At 42.3% G+C, this 23825-nt stretch overlaps 1 protein-coding gene across 1 annotated transcript; it reads left to right on the forward strand.

Annotated features, from left to right (window-relative positions):
• Positions 1-950: 950 nt before the first annotated feature.
• Positions 951-20015, forward strand: LOC125405938 (STAM-binding protein-like). The gene is made up of 11 exons (XM_087901381.1): positions 951-1189; positions 5163-5245; positions 6224-6438; positions 7958-8036; positions 8292-8384; positions 8798-8999; positions 12131-12255; positions 12985-13122; positions 16482-16594; positions 17495-17594; positions 18974-20015. Exons 1-11 carry the CDS (start codon positions 1183-1185, stop codon positions 19028-19030), a joined length of 1212 nt encoding a protein of 403 aa, XP_087757507.1. The 5' UTR covers positions 951-1182; the 3' UTR covers positions 19031-20015.
• Positions 20016-23825: the final 3810 nt, after the last annotated feature.

Consider the following 23825-nt stretch of genomic DNA (forward strand, 5'->3'; position numbering starts at 1 on the left):
TGCCAAATAAGTTTTCCAGTCATGGCCTTTGATCCTTGAAAGCCACTCACACTTTGCCAATTAGATTGAGGGACAAACTTTCAGGATGACTGTCTTCATTCAGCCTCTAGGTTTCCTTCCCTCCTCTTTCACTTCCTGATGGTTTGAATGAGAATGTTCACTCCTCAGGGCTTTTATATTTGAATGCTTCCTCTCAGTGATGGACTGTTTGGAAAGGGGTAGAGTGCCTTTTGGAGGAGGTGTTTCAAAGGGGTGGTTTTGAGGTTTATGATGCCCATCCAATTTTCTCTCTCTCTCTCTCTCTCTCTCCCTCTCTCTCTCTCTCTCTCACACACACACACACACACGCACACACACACACACGCACGCACACACACACCTTGCTCATTCACTCAGCAGGTCTCCTGTGGATCTGGATAAAAAGCTCTCAGATATACTGTAGAGCTATGACAGGATGTCTGCTTTCTGATATGATGACCATAACTGACTCTAACTGTAAACACGCCCCTAATTAAATCTTTTCTGTCAGAATACTTGCCTTGATTATTGTGGCTCTTCCCAGTACTAAAACAGTGACTAAGATGCTCACCAAGGACATCATTGTGCATAGAAATACATTAATGCTATCGGGTGAAATGTGAAAATCATGTGGAATGATTGTATTAATTAAACTTTATTAATGACCACTTGATAGAAACTATTACAAGTGAAGGTAGTTCACGATTCCTGAACTAAGGGTCTTGGAAACAGAAACTGTCAATTCTGGGTTGTGTGCTCTCAGATGCACACATTGTAGCCCTGTAGGGCTGCTCTCATCTTCCTTCAGGTGTCCACTCTCTCACTTTTACACATGGCGTCTGAGATTCATATTGGCTTTCACCTGCTTTATGACATCATTGGCCCTCTTAGCCAATGAGAACCAGATAGAGTTTTGAGGTTACCATGGAGCCTACTGACCAAAGTTGCCTCAGTACTGAACATCTTTGGTCGCGCACACACGTGACTTTTTGCTGTGAAACCATCCACCCGTTTTCTCATCCTTTTATCCAGCTCCTACTACTTTTTTTTTGTTTTTTTGTTTTTGTTTTTGTTTTTTATTTTTTGTTTGTTTTTGTATTTTTGTTTTTTGTTTTTGTTTTTGTTTGTTTGTGTGTTTGTTTGTTTTTGGTTCCTGACTTGAAGATGTCAGGTAGGAAAAGAAACTTTAACTTTTGTTTAATTGGAAAGCTCCCTAAATTGTAAAGCATCGAAATCATGTGAGATAAAGGGGAAAGTGCTGAGTACCAAGCTGGTGCCCTAACTCTGGTCTTGGTTCTGACATCTCCTAGGACTGTGAATTTGGACAGAGCATTTTCCCACCATCTCACTACATGTGTCTTCACCTTCCTTGTTGAGAGAACAGGCTGGCATGGCTCAGGGCTCTCTGAGGGATTCAGTCTTTAGGAGCACAGTGTAGAGAAGGAAACCAGAGTTCATGGGAAGTTTCAACTGAAGGAGAGAGAGAGGGGGGAGAGAGAGAGAGAGAGAGAGAGAGAGAGAGAGAGAGAGAGAGAGAGAGAGAAAACTGGGGTATGTAGACAATGTGACTAAGGGCCATGATTCTTCCTTCCACACATTTTACACAATAGTACTTCATAGTTGGTGCTGTTCAACAGCAGGGTTCAGATATGAGAGAGCTCAAGAATATAACTGCGCTGCTCAGTCCAGCTGAGATCGGCTGAGTTTTTCTGGAGAGGCAATGTCCCTTCTCTTCTGTTGCTGCACTAGTGTCTTCCCTGACGCTTTTGGAGGACAGGAAAGTTTTCTTTTCTGATAGAGCAGGGCTGTCTGTGACACTCAAAGGTACAGAAGCAGACGTGATTTCTGCGACACTTGCACAGTGGTACAACGACAGGCACCTTCCCGATAAAGGAGGCCATACCCTAATTTTGGTGCATTTTACAGATCGCCACACAACCCTGGCCCACACTCCACACAAATTCCTCAAATGTATAGTCAGGGCGTGGTGACATAACTTTATAATCTCAGCCCTTGGGAGCCAGAGACAGAAGAATCAAGGCAACCAGGCCAGGCTCTAGGTGCATAGAGATGTAAGAGATAGTCTGGTTATACAAGACCATTTCTGAAGAAATAAAATAAACCCAACTGGTTTTAAAAATTAATATCTCCAATGTTTAGTGTCTTCTGATTAAAGAGAACTAGAGAGGATGCAGGAGCACAGGACACGAAGGAGGCTGAAGGTCTTGGAAATGCTAGTTTGAGCTGTCTAAAAATGAACAGGCCATGTGAACGTGCAGACAGTCAAGAAAATAGAACTATGCAGCAGCGGGAGAGAAAATAGAGGAATGGAAAGAAGGAAGGACATGGAACATGGAGGTGTTACCCATGGCAACACAGGAAATGGGAGACTGAATACTGAAAGGAGTCAAAAGACTTTATAGAAAACTAAATTATAGGGTGACACCGAGTAGAAAATACTCAGCACATGGTAAACAGAGGGATTTACTGAACATGCAGGTTAATAGACCTGGAAGTACAATGAGGCTGGGACAGGATGTGACTAGGATTACCAGTCCATCAGGAAAGACACCATTAGTTTTTATTCTTTTCTGATCCTTGAACACTGGCTGTCCTTAATAACTATAAAAATGAGCATTTTATAGTGTAGTAACAATTCTGAGTGTCTGGGCTCATGGGTGAAATCTCAGCACCCAGGTGGCTGAAGCTGGGGGATTGGAGGTGGTTCATGGCAATTCTAGAATGTATTGTGAATTACAAGCCAGCTTTGGCCACAAAGTCAAAATTATCCCTGAAACCAAAATAGAATCCTTTCTGCACACGCACTACTTGGTGGACTATAAAGGGCAGAGAGACAACGCTGGGTCCTTCTTTTCTCTGATCTCTACAGAGCACATGGGCTGTAGAGAGTGTGGTGGACCCTGTGTCCCTTTGGATCAGCTTTCAAGCTAACGCTGCTTGCTCCATCCAAGTCAAATAGGAATCCAAGAAAACTCTAATTTATCAGATTTTTTTCTCCAGGAAGTCTTGGCTAGAGTACCATTGTAGATTTATGATATTATTCTATTTCTAAGCCAATCAGTACCCGAATAGCCTTGGGTCTTTAAGATGCAACAAACTTAATTTTCTCCCAGGTCCAGTATCTCCGATCCTGGGCATGTATGTGACTTTTGGCTTTTTTTTTTGTTGTTTCTGAAACCAATCAGTGCTGTTGTCTCTTTACCTGATTCTTATAACTGTGTTTATATTATCCTCCCAACCATGTCTGGTAAGGAAAGAAATTTCAATATGACTTTCAGTCATTACTTCCATTCATTTTGAGAAGCCCAGACAGTCTGGAAGCATGGGCAGATTACTGGACTATGACTGGTGGTCTAACTATGATCTTGGCCTTCACATATCTTGGATTACAATTTAGGGACGATAATTTGCTCTGTCGCTAAATGGATCTTCACATTTCACAGTGGAAAAACTGACAGATCAGACTCTGGGCTCACTGATGTGTTGCTTATGAGCACAGTGTAAAGAAAGTACCAGGGAAGTTTTGTGAGAGTTTTTTTTCACGGAATTAGAGAAAGAACTGGGTCTGCAGACAAGCACTCTCAGAGTCAAGATGACCCACTGCAGCAGTGAGCCTCACTCGATTTTCCACATTAGAATTTCCAAGTTAGTGCTGTTGAACAGCATTGTTGGCATGTGAGTGGAGCCGGTTGCCGCATCTGCCACTCCTGCATGAGCAGGGTACCTTGGCTCATCTGGCTGGATAGGCATTTGTGTCTTACTCAGGGATCAGTGAGAAACCTTCATGGATCAGTGGATTACACTTTGGATGGACCTTCCAGAGAGAGAACTGAGTCTGTGTTTCATTTTTAGGGCACAGGAGCGATTGTGTTCCCTGCTGTGATCCTCCAAACCCTCTCTCAAAGTAGTATCAGTGTCAGCACTGCTTGTTCAGGTGTCCCCTGAGCACTTGGGAGCTGAGGTAGCTGAGTCACCCTTGTTCATGTTCAGCACCATCTGTGGGGTCATGTGTTCCTGAAGAGTATGTCCTATAAAGTAAAACCCTGTCCAGTTTTAAAGGAATGTTTCTTCAAGTTGGAATTCATTGTAATTTTTTCCAATGTGGTAAAAATTGATTACTTGGAAATTTTATCTTCCCAATCCTCCTTGGTCCACCTTTGTGACCATCCAAAAGAGAAAAAAGTTAAAGACTGTACCAGGTCTAATTTGTGTTGGTCATATACTTTTTGGAACATGGTTAATGTCTCACTGGGCAGTCATTTAAAGATAACTGAGTCCTCCATGACCAACAGCCAACTCTTCTGCCACAGCCATCAAGTGTGAAGAGCTGCACTTCAGCATCTTTCTCACAATTTAAAGACTCTCTTTGTTGCCTTCTATCTAGACTGTTTCTTTTTTCATGGGGAGAGGAGAGAAAAGTCTTCTGTGACATGTTTCCCATTCTCAATTATGAGTCTGCATTTGCAGATACCAATGCAATGGGAGCTTCCTTGCCCATAACAGTCAGTGACCGTACAGATCACTGACTTCCACACGGTTTCTGGTGATGGCATGGACTATGGACACCAACACAACCTCCAGATTCAGCACAGTCCTTGGAGGTCTTTTGAAAAGGCCTCATCCAGAAAATGAACCCTTCCTCTTCTCCATTAGTGTGAGCTTTAGCAGCTCTGGTTTCTCTTCTCTCTGATGCTTCCTGGAGCCCTGTTCAGCCATTTTTTTTTTGGTTTAATGAGAATACTTCTACAGTAATCTTCCCATAAGACCTGACGTTTTAGTTGACTCTGAGATACTGTGCTCTCCCAGACTCATCCTCTGCTGCCTCCTCTCTGCTCCGAGCTTGCACGGGTCTCTCAGGCTCCTTGGAGCTGCTCTGTGGTACTGTGGATGTCAGCAGCCACTGCCAATTATAAATTCTTAGAAAGTAATTTTGATTTCATCTCAGTTTTTCAAAATCCATCTTATCACTACAGACTCAGCACCTGAATTTCAGAATTAAAAGCCTCTGTCTCCATGGCCATAGTGGTTATTAGTTTGGCAATACATTAATTAACATGAATTAACCTTGATTATGAGAGAAAGAAAGGTTTTGCTTTCCTAACTACTTGTATATCTGGCTACAGGTGGTATTTTTAAACCCTGGCTCACAGACCAACGACGGTGTCCAGGTATTACAGGACCTTTCTCTGCTAGAGCCCCAAATAAGGTAAGTCTCATTGCTGATGGAGAGAGGGGTCATTTGCATTCAGTCATATGTTGCAAATTTAAAGGCCTGGTGCCTTTTTCTGTGCTTAAATTGGCAAACCTCATTTATTTCCTCCCTAGTTTTCATGTCTCACATTTTCCATATGTTAGTAGTGGGATCACAGAAAACAGGTCAATACTGTGAGCTGTTTGTCTTTAGGATGCATTGCACATCTGCTCTTAAACACCCTGACATTTAGAAAGAATTCAAGACAGGCTTGTGTTGTCCACGGAGGTTTATTTCCTTCTCTTTCTTTTCACTTTTATTCCTGAAAACCTTAATATTAGGAACCAAGTTTTCCTGGTTCACTGTCACTAAAATGCTCTTGAAGACTTGAGCACCCTAGGTACTAATTACATTACTGAGGGAAGCCCATCACAAACCCTTTTGCTTCTAACTGGGATTTGCACTGTGGAAGACATTAGTAGGACTTCCTCTAACTTGGGATGTTCCCTAATTGCCTTAGTGATGTCAGAAACAGCCCACATGGTAACTGATGGGTTAAAGCGTATGCACAAGCCTCTGATGTGTGCACACCCAGTCACAGCTATGTAAAGTCTTCCAGTGCTAATCTCAATAAACAGCCTGTTTGTAGGTTCTGTTCCTGAAGTTAAATGCTATGTAAGTTCTTCTTCACATTGTATCAAGAGGCAGAGGTATCCGTAGTACCTACTCTATCACATTACTACCATGGCAAGGGCATCCTAGTCTCGATTTGTTCGCTATTAAGATTTTGAGGTGAGTCACCTGTGGTGTTTTATTTGCTCTAGTTTCTCTAGTGAGAGGTTTCTAACACACACAAAGTGTGCATGTGTGCGTGCGTGCATGTGTGTGTGTGTGTGTGTGTGTGTTCCAGACTGCTAGGATGACACAATGGCTGGATGACAAGACGGCAGGAGATGAGGTTTGATGTTTCCCATTTTCTCTTTTCTGTCTCAGAGCAAGAGTACCATCCACAGTCCTGACGACGTATCTCTCCCACCCCAAGAGAGGTTCCAAATTTTAAGTTCGTTGGGGCAAAACATTGAGATTAGTAAAAAGCTGCCCCTGCTCTCCTATGTCCAAATGAAGAAGGATATCCTACTAATGGCAGAGGAGTATGAGAAGCAGGGTCTCCTACAAGAAGCATTTATAACACACCACAAATTTTTAACGTGAGAACCTGCAGTTTTCTTCTTCTTTTCTATGACTGATCCCCCAATCCTCCTGTTCTCCTTTTCATGCTTCTTAACCTTGCTGGCCTTATGGAATTTGACAAAGACATAATTTATTCATATTTTTGGAAGCTCATATACATGTTTTTCCTTGCTATTCAAAGACATGAGGACCAAAGGTGTTGGTATCACCAATAAGGGACTTTATGAGTAGTTCTTGAGCTTGGTCTCACATGGTACGTATTTTAGACAAAAGAGATTGCAGGTAAACAGGACATGTCTGCAGTACTGAGTCTGTTGATTTCTTTGTCTAGACCCAGGCATCCGTTCACAGGCTTATTGCTGTGTTTAGCAGAGCCTAGATTTCTCTTCTCATCATCCTGTACCCTATTGATTGGTATAGGAAGAGGTCAGCCTATCCTGTAGCTTACCATCACCAGAGGACTGTGGACTACCTGGGGTCATTGTGGCTCAACACAGTCCCTACACCGTTCATCATAATTTGGTAGGCAGAATAAATACAAGCTTACAGAACTGTCACCAGGGAAGAGCACCTATATCCTCAATGACAGAATCTTTCTGTGTATGAGGAAGGAAAAGACAGTGAGGGTCTCACCAGTCTTGTCTAGTCTGAGTTCTGTGAAACAGAACCAAAGGAGACAAAGGCAAGTGACTCTAAGGAGCTCAGGCACCAGAGAGGAGCTCCCTGGGAATGACTTCTTTGATCTTCAGAAGACTGCATGTGCTGAGTAGGCACTGAACTCAGGTACCACAGTTTGCAATTCTCAGGTTGTGACACTTCTAGAACAAGGGTTCATTTTATTTTCCATTGTTGGTGTTCTGCAAGTTGAAGGCCATCCCTTGAGATCACAGTAAATATTCTTCTCGTATCCTCTTATTTTTACAGAAAAATAGCTTTTATCAGGGAAATCACGTGTTCTCTCAAACATCAGTCTATCACACTCAGTATTCGATCACACCCTCCACTCAAGAATCTTTCCTGGTTTTGAACTGACCTGAGTGTTGAAGCAGGTTAGCTAACTTCAACACTGGGTGGAGAATCACACTGGGTTCCACAGCATAGCTCACCCTAGCTCTGAGCACCATTATCTCCTGTCATTACCTAATGCTCTCTGAGGTGAGGCTATGTCCTGAAGGAAAAATTGCACTAAGGTGTTGTATGAGCAAAGATTTATGTTGTTATTGGGAGTAGAAACAATAGACAACTGTTTCCTGTTTTGAACTTTTGGAGAATGGCCTGTTTTCTCAAGGTTCTGTGAGTCCACTAACTCTATATGCTGCCTTCTGAGTGCTGGGATAACAAGAACACACCATGTCAGCTTAGCTATACTTTTTGATAACTTATGTTTGTGGAACATCCCTGTTGACAGAACAGTGAGGAACTTTCTCTCTCCAGGCCCGGGGAGGAAAAGGGATGTGGGACTTCAGGGATGTGCCCCTTTTCACTCACTTCTGGAACTTTTCTGTACATCTTAGTCACTGCACTTTATTCATTTAGACTCTTTGTGAAGAAACTAAGAAAATGCCCAGAATATAGCAGCATCCTTTCACGAAGACAAAAATCAGAAATCGAAAAGGTAGGTCTTCATTGTCTACATGGATGACCTAAAATCTTCAGAGCAGTAGGGAGTGTTTTAGAGAAGATGGACAGATCCTGACCTTGGGTGGGAGGGGAGCTGTTGCTGCCTCAGCACAGCAGTACAGAGGAGAGGGATGGCCTGGGATGGGGAGCAAGTCCTGCATGAGACACCGCTGCCTCTCCCCACTTGTCTTCTTTCCCTCTTTTCTGATAGTTGAACTGTTTTATTTCACCATTATGTTTTTTATTGCAGTGTATAAATAAGGTATTTGAAAAAGCTGAGACCCTGAAGATCAAAATATTAGAAGGTTATGCCCGGGAGTATGATGAGTACCTGGCAGATAAGGTCAGTGTGTGAGCATGAAGAGAGGTGGGTTTGTGTCACCAAGTCAGCCTGTGTCATGGAATTGTGTTGTGTTCCTTCAGTGGAGTCTGTGGTCCAATGACCAGGACCAAAGCCAACATACACGCACACACACATGCACACACACACACACACACACACACACGCACACACACGTATGCAAAGTACAGTAGGGTAGTGAGAGTATTGAGATTTAGTTGTTACTTAAGACAACTATACAGCAACTGGGTAAAGTGATGGTATTTTTTTCATTAGTACCAGATTCATAAAGCACCACATGTACCCTATGTTGAGACGTCAGATTGATTACAAATACACTTTTTCATTTCTTTGTTGACAAGGCTTTTTCTTCTGAGATTTGAAGTCTTAGCCTAAACCCATTTCTCTTTCTATAGAAAAAAAGACAAGAAATGGAAAAGAACAAGGCCGCCTTGAAAGATATTAGAAGTATCCATAAACACTCCTCAAAATTAACCAATCAGAGCTCTCATCAGACACCAGTGGTGTGTGACTCACAGGGAGCTTTTACAGAGACTGACTGCACCACATCAAGGTCTGGACCTCCTTTTGCAGAGACTAAGGAGGAGAACAGCCCCGGTAAGTCACCATAGGCTCATGACTTGACAAAGCCTTGTGCATAAGCCAGTGCCCTTGTATCAGCCACACAAATTTGAGAGTGCTTCAACCCATTTCCATTTCCTCCTCCTTTGGCGTCCATGGATTCACTTTGCTGTGGTAACAGAACCTCGCATGATGAGCGTTGTATCTTTTCTTCCTGCCCCCCAGACTGTCAGCTTATTTTAAGCCAGAATAGTTTCCTAAGAACTTGTTGGAATTAAGATACTCATCTTTGCAGAGCTCTGTAGAGATTTGAAAAAGCACTTTAAGAAAATACTGAAGCAAGTTTCTTGAGTCCTTTGTATATTTTGGGAGATCAGTCCTCTGTCCAGTGTGGGGTTAGTGAAGATCTTTTCCCAATCTACATATGGATCTATTTACATTTTCCTAACTGTTGGTATTAAGTTATGTCAACACCATTTGTTGAATATGATTTCTTTTCTCCTTTAAATTCAATTATAAATGGGTTACAGAGCTAAATAGGGAACTCTCAGTAGATGAATCTCAAATGACTGAAAGACACTTAAAAAATGTCTAACATCTTTAGCCATCAGAAAACTGCAAATCAAAACACTCTGAGGTTCAATCTTGCATGTGTAAGAATGGTCAAGATCCAAAACACTGATGACAGCATAATTTGGAGAGGATCTGGTGTAACTAAAACACTCTTCCATTGCTGGTGGGAGTTCACACTTGTATAGCTGCTTTGCAAATCAGGATGGTGTTTTCTCAGAAAATTGGGAAACAATCTACCTCAAAACTCAACAATACCTCTGTTGGGTGTTTACCCAAAGGATGCTAAACATACCACAAGGATATGTGCTTAAATATGTTCATAGCAGCACTATTTGTAATAGCAAGAACCTGAATACAACCTAGATGCCGCTCAACTACAGAATGGATAAAGAAAATGTGGTATATTTACACAGTGGAGTACTATATTACATAGAGTTAAAAAAATAGTGACATCTTGAAATTTGCAGACAAATGCATGGATTGAGAAAAAAACATATTGAGATATGTAACCCAGACCCAGAAATACAAATATAGTATGTACTAATTCATAAATGGCTTCTCTATAAAAATCAAATAAAAACAAATCTACAGTTATAAGCCCCAGATAACCTACACAACAAAGAATACAGTGAGACAAATATACATGGATCTATTTAGGAAAAAAAAATTACAAGGTCTCCTGAGTAAATTGGGTGTGTGGGGGTCATGGGAGAGGTTAGAAGGGGATGGGGATAGAAAGAGGGGAGCAGAGAACAATGTATAGCTCAGTAAAGAAAATACTATATCATCTCCCATGGTCACTTTTTGAAAGTCAGGCTCTCAGATATTCTTATGGCGTAATGTAGAGATGTGAAGGTAAAGGAATTTCAGTTGCATGAGACTGTTTTCAGCATTTGGTAGACACTCATAGGGAATTCTCGAGTAGGAACAAGGAGATGATGACTCTATTGATAAATGGCTAGTATTAGAACCTGAGCCGGAATCTCCAGAAAGCGTGTGACAACAGGGTAGTACAGTTGGCCACCTCTACATTCATCTCTTCAGGTGAGATTGGATGGGGAGACAGGAGACGACCTGTTTTCTCCAGGCACAGCTAGCTGTGCAGACCCGGAAGCACAGAAAAGATTCTTTGGGCTAAAAATGGCCAGGGAAGGCCAATACTTCAGACAGTATACACACATCTGCAGATGTACTGAAGCACCTGTGCATTCTTGCTCACACATGAACGAGCACACTCTGTAAAATACACACAGGTTGTGGACACACACAGTTCATACATAAGGATTTTAAAAAGGGAAATCCACACATATTGCAGAGAAAAAGTTACCAATATTTCAGCTCACTTATTTTATTTGTTTGTTTTTTTTGTCATTTGCATTGTCTGACTTTATAGCCTGAATAGGCCTGACTTGAGGTCTTGATTCTTTAGCAAGCAAATGCTGAAATTTCAAGTTTGCATCACCAGGGCTGGCTTTTCTGAAGTGTCTCTCAATTAGACAGTGGTGGGAGAGCAAGCTTTTCCCAGCTGTGAGCCCACACAGTCAGCAGTACACATTTCCAGATGCAAGTAAGAGAGTCAGGCTTTGCCAGCCTTGAGCCTGTGCACTCTGCAATCTACACATCTGCACAGTGTATGGAAGGAGCAGGATTAGGCTGTTCAGTTCCTATTGGACTGGGAGAAACAATCAGGAAAGGATTGACTGGTCCCAGCTAAGTTTAACCACCTGTCCCTGGAACTTTACTGGCATTGGTGAACCAACTTCACTCATTCTGGGGCTGTGACTTTTCTAGGTTTTATGTGCATATGGATGGCCCTGTAGGTCTAGGGTCTCAAGGGTCTCTCCCATCCCTATGACATTCCCTATTGTGATTGCCTATGGTGATGTGACCTTGAGAAAGTCTCTGTGTATGTTTCAATGCAACAGTATCCACTTAACATTTGATGGGGTTATTCGTGGCCTCACAGTTCTTGGGTAAAATGGTCTACAGGACTGAGCATGCCCACAACAGGAATTCTTCAAGGTGGAAGTTCTGGATACTGGAAGTACGGCTCAGTCTATGTCTGGCACAGACCATGGAAGCAACTTTAGGGAGACTCAGGCTCAAGATCCACAAGTATGCATGAAAGCAGCTGTCCCTACCTGAGAGTACAGAGTCTAGCAGATCTGGATATCTGAATCATGGATTAAGAAGGCGTGTCTGTTCCAGAAGAGACACAATGGAAGTTTCCCTTTTTTTCTGTCTGTCTGTCCTCTTTAGCCCCCAGATGGCTTCATGTTACAAACCTGAGTTAATAGTAGATTTTCCCACTGAGTGTGTGTACCCCCATAAAAATTTCTATATGATCAACTCACCCAGAAATATGTTGTTCCATCCACTCAATCAGACAGTGAAGTTCATGCATATGGCTTCCATATAGCTGTGGGAAGTGCTTGGAGAAGATGCACCATGCCTGCTTAATGGTTCACTCCTGGGGAGCGAGGTTCCTGGAGAGAATCCCAGTTATACTGTTTTTTATCTCCAGGCTGCCAGGCTGAGCTCTGCTCAGGGACATCTGGCCCTGTAACCTCAGACCTCTCTCTTTTGCCTTGCAGTTCAGAACACCAAAGGCCTCCTTCCTGTGGTCCTTCCCAAGGACCTGTGTCAAAACTTCCTCTATTCAGCATGGGAGAACACCAAAAGAAAGAGAGAAACTTGTGGAGTGCTATGCGGCAAACTGGTAAAGATATGAGAACTCATTCCTCGCCTGAAACTCTTTTTTCTACCTTGGATTTCGATGACCCTCCCCCAGAAAACATATCCAGGAACTGTCTATACATGTCGCTCCACAGAGGAAACCATGGGTGACTAGGCCACCTTGAATTTGATGTCTTTGTATTGGATTACTTTTCAGAGTCCCTTGGATTAAATAATTGGCTCCAACAGTGTAGTTAGGAATTTCCATTCTACTGTTGCTTAGTGCATGTAACCCAGTCTTTTGCAAACTGAGGGTGAAGGCTTCCTACAATTTCAAACCAAGCTCACATACAGAGTGAGACACTGAAGTAAAAGCAGGCAGGCTACAGGCAGGAAGGCAGACATGAAGCATGGAGACATGCAAATTGACTAATTCTACAAGGGGAAAGACTCAGTTCCTTCTGTGGTCTGAGCACTTACTGTGTGGTAAGCCTTGGAATATACATTAAACACCTTAAGATTTCTGAGGAGACCTACTGGCTGCTTCAGGGAAGACCCCAGACCCAGGATGTGCTAAGAGGGATGTTCCAGGTTCAAATCATCACCTGTGCTTTTAAACAGTACCCCAACAAAGCACTGGAGCAGGCAAGGTGATGAGACCCTGAGGTGAGGGAGGAGGTTGAGAGTCATTCACTGGGGTGGGGGCTTCACTTACTTGTACTATGAAAGAGTGGGATTGACAGTGCCAGGACAAATTGTTTTCTTTCTGCAGGTAAATGACAAGTACATCATTTCCCATATCATTATTCCCATGCAAAATGGAGGACCTGACTATTGCCAAGCCGAGAACGAAGAAGAAATTTTATTCGTAGAAGAAGAACTGGGTCTTATAACGCTAGGCTGGATCCATGTAAGCAAATTGACCTCCCTGTTGGCGGGACACTCTTCTCACTGTGCTGCCCACTCTTCTGCACAGAGTCAATCCATTCCAGATCACCCAGGTCTGAGCACACGCAGTCACTAGTGTTCCAGGGTTGAGTCAAAGGCACATTTCCTGGTGCATTTCTAGCTTTCCTAAATCTGTCTCTTACTCAAAGTAATTCTTCAAAGTTCCAATTTCTTGTGAGTGGGTGGAGAATGGGAGCTTCCCTAGGATGTATGATAACATGGTGTAGAGACCATGAACCTAAAGCTGTATGAATGGAAGTATTTTCACTAAGTCAAGAGAATTTTTTTCTAATGATTGAACTTTGACTTTATGAAGGAACACTTGCTTTGTGAACACCCAAAGAACTCCTTTATGCAGGGTTTGCAATAAATGTTGGACATGATGTGCAGAGTTGCGGTGATCTTTAAGAAACACAGTTCCTTTCCTAGAGAGTCCTTCCAAATGATTCTCACATTTTCCAAACCTAAATTACATAGAACACGTAGTTTTTCTTGGTATGGGACAGGTGTAAGCCACAATCAGGTGGTTATATCTAGGTTTGAAGAGATCACAAGTACTTTTGTACTCACAACTTGGGAAATTCTGATGTGGGAGACAGATTCCTGTGTCTTCATGCTTCAGTTGCATAAATCTTTTTTTTCTTAATTTATAAAAGTTTCCACTTCTGTCCCTCCTCCCAATACTCTCCCACTCCCCCCACTCCCTCTCCTCCTCCCTCTCCAGCCCTAAGAGCAGTCAGGGTTTCCTGCCCTGTGAGAAGTTCAAGATCCTCCCCCCTCCCTCCAGGTCTAGGAAGGTGAGCATCCAAACAGACTAGGATCCCAAAAAGCCAGTACATGCAGAGGAAACAAGTCCCAGTGCCATTATCAATGGCTTCTCAGACAGTTCCCGTGCCAGCCACATTCAGAGAATCCGGCCACATTCAGAGAATCCGGTTTGATCACGTGCTTGTTCAGTCCCAGTCCAGCTGACCTTGGTGAACTCTCATTAGATCAGTCCCCTTGTATCAATGGGTGAATGCACTCCTCACGGTTCTGCCTTCCTTGTTCATATTCTCCCTCCTTTTGCTCCTCATTTGGACCTTGGGGGCTTAGTCCAGTGCTCCAATGTGGGTCTCTGAGTTGCATAAATCTTTACTGCTTTGCCTAACAATAATAATATACCATGGCAGATGGAGATCTGCCCTTTGTGCCTGGACACAAGTGGGAAATCACACAGAGGAGGAGCACCAACTCCCAAGGGGCAGAGTGCATTCTGCTCTATTCTTCAGGAGATACATGCAGAGTACTGTGGGTTTCAGAGGAAGGGAAGTGGGGTCCAACATGAGCTGATTACAATGAGTAGTAAAGAGTGGCCAAAAGAGAGCTTCATGGGGGAACATTCTTATGTTAGAGAGCAGCTTTGTTGGCTGGGATTTGTCATTGGTATCAGAAAAGGATAGCTGATTTTTGTTGGCATGATCCTTCAAAGCCATGCTCTCAATTGTTGGGTATGGGCATGAAGAACAGTGGTCCTTTTGAGGAAAAGGAGAGCTCTTCAGATTATTTTCAGCAGAACTGTGATGTGACCAAAGTCAGACTCCAGAAGCTAAATTGCTGAGTTTTAATACTGGTCAGAATGGAAAAGTTAATTGATGTTTGGGAGCCGCTAACTTCCGATGATGATGAGAGAGTGATGGCCATGTATTCAGGAATGTGTGATTTCAGAGATCCTGGAGCCGAGGAATAGAGGGTGTATAGTCTATAAGAAGGAAAGCTTAGAGTTGGCTTACAGGGATGACAGGGATCTCCTCATAAGCATGAGTAGGGCATATAGAGAAAGCCTGACTTTGGAGGTGGGGTTCAGTCCTTCCATGTGTAACTTAAGGTACTTGTGAGATATCCCATTCATGAGACCATTGAGAGAAGTTGAAAGGTGATTCTGAAAGCTAGGTGAAGAGAGCAGATGGAACTAGGTTGCTTCTGCCTGGATTTGGTCCATTAAACCTGGTAACTGGAGAGTGCTGCCTGCAAGAGTAGTGATTCACGACAGCAGAGGGGAAGATCTAAGGAGGAGAGCAGGAACACATGAGGGATGACAGAGCAACGAGTTTGCAGGAGATTTGATTATGGGGTTCTCAGAACCCACACAGCAGGGACAGTGGTAGAAGAAATTCAGCATGTGACCCAGGGACAGGCTCCATTATGAAGAGGGTTCAGATCTCATACTGGATCTGTAGCTCACTGAGGATGGTGGCTAATGAGTCTTAAGCCATGGTGGCCAGAGACTACAAGATTTAAAACAGCCATAGAAAGCTGGGTGTACTGGCACAGTCCTGGAATCAAAGAATACAGGAGGGTGAGACTGCTGGATGGTGACTTTGTCATCAACCTGTGCCACACAGGAAAACCATGGCTCAAAAAAAATCATGTGATGAATTTATTGCAATTGTGGATTCACTCTAGACCATCATATCGGTGCTCATTTCTAGGCCCTAGATTTTAGGGTAAGAAAGAGTGACGAGGCCACTCTTTGCACATCTGAGTTACCAGAGTCTAGAGTTCTGGCTTACATGGGAATTTGGAAATGGTTTGATCATGGTTCGGTTTTGTCTAGCTTTTTGTTTTGTTTTCTTGGTTTTTCTCTTTTTCTTTGACTTTTTTAGTTTAACAAAGCTTGATACTTTAAAGTATAGCTTAGTTGTAAGTATATATATGTGAAGAGTTTAGTTTAATGCCTCCTTGAGGAAACATATGTGCATACACCACATAGAGAAGGAAAAGGGAAATTACTGGGTGCCTGGTCCAGCTTTCCAACTTTCTTCCTGAGAGATTGTTCCACTCTTGCTCTATTTCTTCCACAATTTCTTTTGAGTTCATCCCTTAAGTGTGCCTTCACCTTACTTCTGTCTTGAAAGACAATAATTAGATATGTGACTTTTACTTCTAATTGGCTTGGGTAAACATCTGCGTGGTTCATCCCCATGCTAGCATGCGTATGCATATGTGTTTACACCTGCTGAGTCAGTGAAGGATGGAGGGAGGGAAGGGAAGTGGGATAAGATAACACTACAGTATGTACACAGTACCACATCAGGTGGGGTTCCTTTTCAAATAGAGATTTCAAAGGTAGGATTTAAGGCAGGGAGCTTATAACTCAGAGAGACGGTTGAACTAATGCTTAAAGAAGTCCTGGGAACTCTTGGTGGAGACGGAAGCAGAATAGAGTGCTTCCCTGGCAAGACTTGGGGAATCATGACGGGAGCCAGTTTTTGAAGCTCCTTTGGCCGCCTTCCTCAGTGAATCAGGGATGTTTCTCATTGTGAACTTTTGTCTTCTCAGACTCATCCCACCCAGCCAGCCTTCTTGTCAAGTGTGGATGTACACACACACTTTTGTTATCAACAGATGCTGCCAGAATCAATTGCAGTGGTGTGCTCACCCAAATACAAACAGTGAGTATGTAGGATTCCAGTCTGAAAGGTACAAGAGCAAAATGTTCTATGGCTCAGAACACTTTAAAAATTTAGTCATTCCCAGAGTATCTTAACTGATTGCTGTAAAAGCCTCCCTTTAACGTGCACATTCTAATTAACACCAGCTGCTCTTAAAAGATATTGTACCACCACTGCAGTTTTCCTAAGACAAACCATCAATAAGTGACCTCAAAAGACAGAGGTTGAAGAAAGTCCACGTTGGACACTGCATACAAGTGTCATCTCTTACTGTCCCCAATGACGTGCTAGTCTGAATTCCTCAGCAGAACTAGTGTTGGGAAAGAATGCATCATCCTGCATTCTTTTGTAATAATTTTGTACCCTGGATGTTGTACCACAGGGACTAGTATTCCCTGGTTTGAGCATAGCCCCAACTTGTTCCTCACAATTGACCTGAACGGAACTAACTTATTGCATGTTTCTTCTTCCTTCCTCTTTCTACTGTTGAGTCCCTTTGTAACATTAGGGCAATGTTCAAAAAGGGGATCAAGAGAGGGAGGTACACATAGAGGGGTCAGTGGGAGAGGAGGGAGGAGAAGGAGGAAGATAGGAGGAGGGAGGGTGATTAGGACTATGACAAAGAAGACAAGGTCTAACAGAACAACAACGAGAGTGATTGCTGAGGAGTTGTTCCACAACGTCTATGAAGGACAAGGAGTTGTGCAGGGAAGAGGAAAGAAAGGAGGAGAGAATGGAAGAAGGGACTGGGAAGTGAAAGTGAAAGGAGAGAGGTTATGGAAAGGAGAGAGAGATGAAGAAAAATGGGAGAACAGAGGAGAAGAAAGATGAAAATAAGAGAAAGGAAGGATAACTGGGAAGATATCTGCCTGACTGTGATTTTGCTTTTTCTCGTTTCAGAATTGGAATTTTCACCCTGACACCTTGTGGATTAGAAGAAGTATCACTCTGCCCCCACAGGGGGTTCCATTCCCATAGACGTGACTCAGTCCTATTCTGTGTACGTATCTGTGTAGAAGAAATTGTGGCCATGTTCCCAGTCAGGACACAGAGCTGACAAAGTTTATCATCCTTTCTGAGCCTCATGGATGTTCAGCCTCATCACTCACCTTCCGAGGAATCCATAATAACTGTGTATCTAGGAATCAGTGGGCAGTGAAAATAAGTTTCTCATATTTGCAACCTGGTCACTCACTGTCTTTGAGGTTGCTGACAGTCCTGTCCCATTTCCTAATATCTGGGGATCCCAATACTATGTATTTTTCAGGTAGTTAAGATGATAAAGGAAGAACTGAGGTGGTGTCTGGGGCAGAGTGTGTGCTCAGTATACCTGATGCCCTGGATTCCATCCCCAGTAACATGGGGGTAAAGGAGTAACCAACAAATTTTGGAATCCTTTAGCTTATACAAGATCTATTACATTTTAATTTTGGTTCATAAATGTCAGATACTGTTTCAGTTGGTGATCTGAATCGCAAGGAAAAGCCATGTAAGATGTGTAAATTAAGCATTTTTCCTTCTGGAGTTTTGTAGGGTTATCACATGCCTAGGGAGGTGGTTTCTTCTCTCAGGTTGTGTCCGTAATCACATGATGTATGATCAGACCTTAGGATATCAGATCAGACTCACATCAATGAGATTCTGTCACTTTACTTCACATTAGCCTGGAGTTATCTATTTGCTTTGATTCAGAAGAAATGCAGCAACATAGTGATAGGACCAGAACCCTGTCATATAAAATAGCTAAGAGTCACAGAAATTCAAGGCAGGCTGAGATTCTGGGATCCAAGTGCTAATTCCAAGAGGTAGAACTCTGTGTATGTTTTATGTGTAACATAATAAATGCACATGTATAATTGTATTTAGTTTGTATCTTACTCCTGATCCTAACAGTAAAACAAGATCTAATGAAATTTCAGCTGTTTGGTAAAACATGTATGTAGTTCATTGTTTTTGTTTGTTTCTGTAACTTCCTTGTGTAGTCTTTTAAAATAGATCCTGTTTTGATTTTGATTCTGTGTCTCCATGGATTTGCACATGTGAGTTTAGTGCCTGCTCGGTTAGAAGAGATTGACAGCTTCTTAAATCAGAGACTTATTGCTGGGGATGTGTCTTAGTTGGGGGTGTTCCTGTCTCAGGCACTAGGTGCTGGACTCATTGCCCAGCACTACTGAAATGTGTCTTGGTGGTGTTTGCCTATAATCCAGCACTGGAGAGCTAGAGGCAGGAGGATAATTTCAGTACCCTTCTGAGTTACCTTGGTTGTGCGTTCTAGCCTGGATCACAATAGACTCTTTTTGGGTATGCTATAAAATTATACATTGCTTTAAAACAGGAGTTTTCCAAGCCTTAACCACATCTCTTTTTCTCCAATTGCAGGATTGCAGTCACGTAATCATCCAAAAAAGCAGTGTGACCATCACGGACTTGCGATGAGCTAAGTCCAACACATGTACATCAATGGGAATGTGTGTGTGTGTGTGTGTGTGTGTGTGTGTGTGTGTGTATGTATGTGTGTGTATGTGTGTATGAGTGTATACATGTATATGTGTATGTATATGTGTGTGTATGTGAGTGTGTTTTCCTTTTAGCAACTTTATTTTTGTTATTTTTATTTAATCAATTTTTTTTATTTTGCATTCCAATGCTAGTTCCCCCTCCCACCCTTTCTCTAGCCTCTCTATCTCCTCACCCCATCCCTATCCACTGCTGAGAGAGTATAAGGCCTCCCCTGGGAAGCCACGAATGTCTGTAACAACAAATTGAGGCAGGACCAAGCCCATCCCCCTGAATCAGGGTCCAGAGCATCACATGTGGAATAAGGACTTCTGGAACAAAGTGACCCACCTCACCATCACTGGAGAAGAAATGATGACTGCAGCTCTGTGGACTGTGTCAGAGTTGTCTCATCCACATCCAGACCTTGCCCTCTCCTCATACTCGACAGCCCCTTCAGATTGTCCAGTCTGGTAACCACGTTGTCAAGATGAGCATCCTCTTGACTGACCACTCTGGCAACCAAAGAGAACACAACACATCTCTAAACTATGACTGGCAAAGAGAGGGAACTCTGTTTACCTGAAAAACCTTTCTTTGAAGTTTGTAAAGTTCCCTAGATGTGATGACCTTACAATTGAAACTAATGATTACATCATTAAAATTGGTGTCCCGCATAAGAGATGCCAGAGCAAACTCACCGTCAGTGACAGACTGACAAAGTCAGCAGACCATGAACTGTGTGGGGTGCGCATTCTCTGTTAATGTTGACCCTCTTGAGCAAAGAATCTATCCAGAAAGCATTGTCATTTCCCATAAATTTCACTAAAGGTTATATTTTATTTTAAAATGTATCTTGAAACAGATTTGTAGTTTCTTAAAAATGCTATTTCTATGATTAAATTTTACTTTTGTGTAAATTTTACTCTTGGGTTTTCCTTCTGAGCAGAGGTCAAATAAGCACAAGTTAAATGTGAGTTGTGGTTGCCAGCAAATAGAATTTGCTAGGCACTGGTGGGCCTCGTTGTGCTAGTTGCTTATTCTCCTTTATTTCATCGTCCTTTTTCTGTTTTTTTTTTATTTTATTGTTACTGGATCTCAGTGTGAAGAAATGCCTTGTCTCAAATTTACAATATGTCCATGCTGACCTGAAACTTACAAAATTCACCTCCTTCTGCTTCTCAAGTGTTGGTAGTAAAGACTTAATTGCTGTCATTGTAAACTTTAAATATTTTCATTTGAAATTGTCCTGTATGTCTATAATAAATCTTGATCATACTAAGTCCGTAACTTCCTCTCCCACAATCTTCTAACCCCATCTAAAACTCCATTCTAAACTTGCCAGACTTGGTGTCCAGGGCCTTGTTTAATGAAGACAATTTGCCTATTCCATGTTCAGTTTTGAACAACTCACTGAGTTTAATCAACTTTTTTTATATGCATGTTTGTTGGATTCTGTTGGATCCTGGGCATCTTCCAATTCTCGACACCCCTAGGGAAAATGACTGCAACTCCCCTGAAAAGAGCTACCTGTAACTCGTCATATAGGGGTGCAGCACTAGTGCCTATTCTATCCATTCTGGAACGCTGATGGGCTTTAGTGGAGATAAACACAAATGCTGGCTTAGTGCAATCGTCTTGACCTTTCCAGAAGAGAGGTTCAGAGCACTCTTCCCCAGCCTTCACCTCCTGAATTATTTCAGTGTCATTTTATACTATGCCTTCTGAGTAGTGAGGTGTGTGTGTGTGTCTGTGTGTGTTTGTGAGTGGGCATGCATGAGTGCATCTCTGTGTATGTGTGTGTGTTTGTCTATGTGATATAGATGTCTCCTTTGTATCAAACACTCAACACATGTTCTCAACCCTGTGACTAGTAAAGGATTCTAAGCATTATCCATCCCTTTTCCAAAGAAGCTTTTCTGACCAATGAGAAAGCAATACTAATCAATGGAAAAATACATAAATATTTGGAGGGCAGTTTGACAACATGTCTATTTACAGAAATGACAGTAGCATGTTTCCTCATGGGCATTTATCCCAGTGTGTGGGCTTAGTACAAGAATTCTAGCACCCACATGAATTGCATCCTGGGAAGTGATCAAAAACCCATCCAATGTGCTTGGTTACTCTCATAAATGTAGTGCCATGATTACCTAATGGGTGTATCAGCCCCATCAGTTGGGCATTAAATATGTAGGATCCACAGTTGATCAGAACCCTGAAAACTGCTTTCTTCCAGCTCTGTGCATAGCCCCACCCTGCACAAAGATAGCTAGGCGGCATGGAGGAAGTTGGGCTCTCAGTTTCAGGTGATTTTTCAGTGTGCCAAGACAAAAAGGTGATGCTTCAGCAGTAGGGTCTTACTGCCTACTTCTGTTGTGTAACAAAGAGAAATAGTACTAGCCTATATTGTTTTAGAAACCTCAGGCCCTCCTAAGTGAAGATCTATAGGAGATATCTCACACTGAGAACATGCTTTTCTGTGACAACCCATGATTTGTGGAAGCAGTATGAGAACACCTGTATGTTCAATTAGGTCGTCTTGTTTGCTTTCTTCTGAAGACTTAATATCTTCATCTTGGGCATTGAAGCCCTTACAGAGTCCCAGATTAAACCCAACTTAATGGTTCAGTTTCCTAGACATCCTCCATGCTACACTTGCCTGTTGACACCTCCAGGACCAGATGTAGGATGGTCTGTGAATCTCCAGTCAATAATGAATGCTTTTTATGAACTCTAGTCATTTGTGAAACGTGAAAGGAGTGAATACCTCAAGTCGAGAATGATTTCTTCTGGATGCCTCAAAGCAGGCATGAGTGGCAAGTATTGCCTTAGCCAATTCAGACTGAGAATAGTGAGTTCTCACTCATTTCAAAAAGTCAGCACTCAGCAACTGGATCATACATGGAAGCCATACAGATGACCAATCCATGATTAGAGTGCACAGTTTTCTTATCACTGGCCTTGTGGATGTCTCTGGCTAGATGAGTGCAGGAAGTTGATCTGTAGGTGTTTTCTTTGTACATGCTGCCATTCCATCCCAACCATGCTCCAGGAACCCTTTCTTTAAACTTTTCTGTTTCTATCCTTTCCTATTGTGGTCTGACCAGCTCCTTGCCATACTAGCTTAAGTGAAGTCAGATCTTTCCACATTAGAGCTGGCCCTGGAGTCACAGAAACCCATATCAAAGACCTTACTCACCACAACCCCCAACATGCTGCAGGCCAGTGAAGAGTTAAGAGAGGTGGTTCTATTGTTACAGGACTGGTGTGAGTGTCCCAGGTCATGACTTTTGCATGCTCCCAGATAAACAGACCACGAGGAAAGAAAGCATTCTGATTTCCAGTGCTCCTAAGAGCATCACTCATCTAAACAGTTTATACAGGGCTCAGTGTTGAAGATAGCTGAGCTCTATCGTGAGGTTCAGAGTTTGGATCTCAGCACCCACATGGTGGCTTACAATACTCTGTGCTGTAGTTATAGGGGATATAACTTCCTCTGGGGACATAATTTATCACCAGGAATACATATACCTACATGAACACTCACACACATAAAAAAATTAAGAAATATAGAAACCCATGAGTATAGGATTCAGCAATTTGTACCTACTCATGGGTCTTTCTAGATGTGCTCAGGCTTGAGGTTGGTTTCTCATTCTGCATTTCCCAGAGCTGGGGGATTGGCATGGCAAATTCTGGAAGAGGAATCACAGAGTTTGGAGGTTTAGTGCAAGCTTAAGGCAATTGAGACCACAGGCAGCAAGAGAAGGGAGAATATGGAACTTGTGCCTTGCTCTATCTCCATATTTTCACAGACAGCAGCCAGTCTCTTTATATGTGCCTATGTTTCTTGTATCCTGTCCTAGAAATTCATTTGGGTGTAATTAATTATATGTAAAGGATTAGTCTTATGAGCACTGAGCTTTTCAGTAATGGGGGAGTGAAGCTGGTAAGTAAATTATTCCTTCTTTCTCTGGATCAATAAGGCTGTCCACTCTCTCATACCTCTTCAATATAGTGCTTGAAGTTCTAGCAATAGCAATAAGACAAGATAAGGGGATCAAGGGGATTCGAATTGGAAAGGATGAAGTTAAACTTTCGTTATTTGCTGACGATATGATAGTGTACATAAGCGACCCCAAAAACTCTACCAAAGAACTCCTACAGCTGATAAACACCTTTAGTAATGTGGCAGGATACAAGATCAACTCCAAAAAATTGGTTGTCCTCCTATACACAAAGGATAAAGAAGCAGAGAGGGAAATCAGAGAAACATCACCTTTCACGATAACCACAAATAGCATAAAATATTTTAGGGTAACTCTAACCAAGGAAGTTAAAGACCTATTTGACAAGAACTTTAAGTCTTTGAAGAAAGAAATTGAGGAGGATACCAGAAAATGGAAAGATCTCCCTTGCTTTTGGATTGGGAGGATCAACATAGTAAAAATGGCAATTCTACCAAAAGCAATCTATAGATTCAATGCAATCCCCATCAAAATCCCACCAAACTTCTTCACAGACCTGGAGAGAACAATAATCAAGTTTATATGGAAAAACAAAAAACCCAGGATAGCCAAAACAATCTTATACAATAAAGGAACTTCTGGAGGCATTACCATCCCTGACTTCAAACTCTATTACAGAGCTCCAGTAATGAAAACAGCTTGGTATTGGCATAAGAACAGAGAAGTTGACCTATGAAACCAAATAGAAGACCCGGATATTAACC

The sequence above is a fragment of the Myodes glareolus genome, chromosome 24, assembly GCF_982192425.1.
Source record: "Myodes glareolus chromosome 24, mMyoGla1.1, whole genome shotgun sequence".
Classification (NCBI taxonomy): domain Eukaryota; kingdom Metazoa; phylum Chordata; class Mammalia; order Rodentia; family Cricetidae; genus Myodes; species Myodes glareolus.

Coding starts and splice junctions, on each gene's coding strand:
- LOC125405938 (XM_087901381.1), top strand. Junction 5,246..6,223: donor CTGCTAGAGCCCCAAATAAG/GTAAGTCTCATT, acceptor TTTCTGTCTCAG/AGCAAGAGTACCATCCACAG. Junction 12,256..12,984: donor GAGTGCTATGCGGCAAACTG/GTAAAGATATGA, acceptor TTCTTTCTGCAG/GTAAATGACAAGTACATCAT.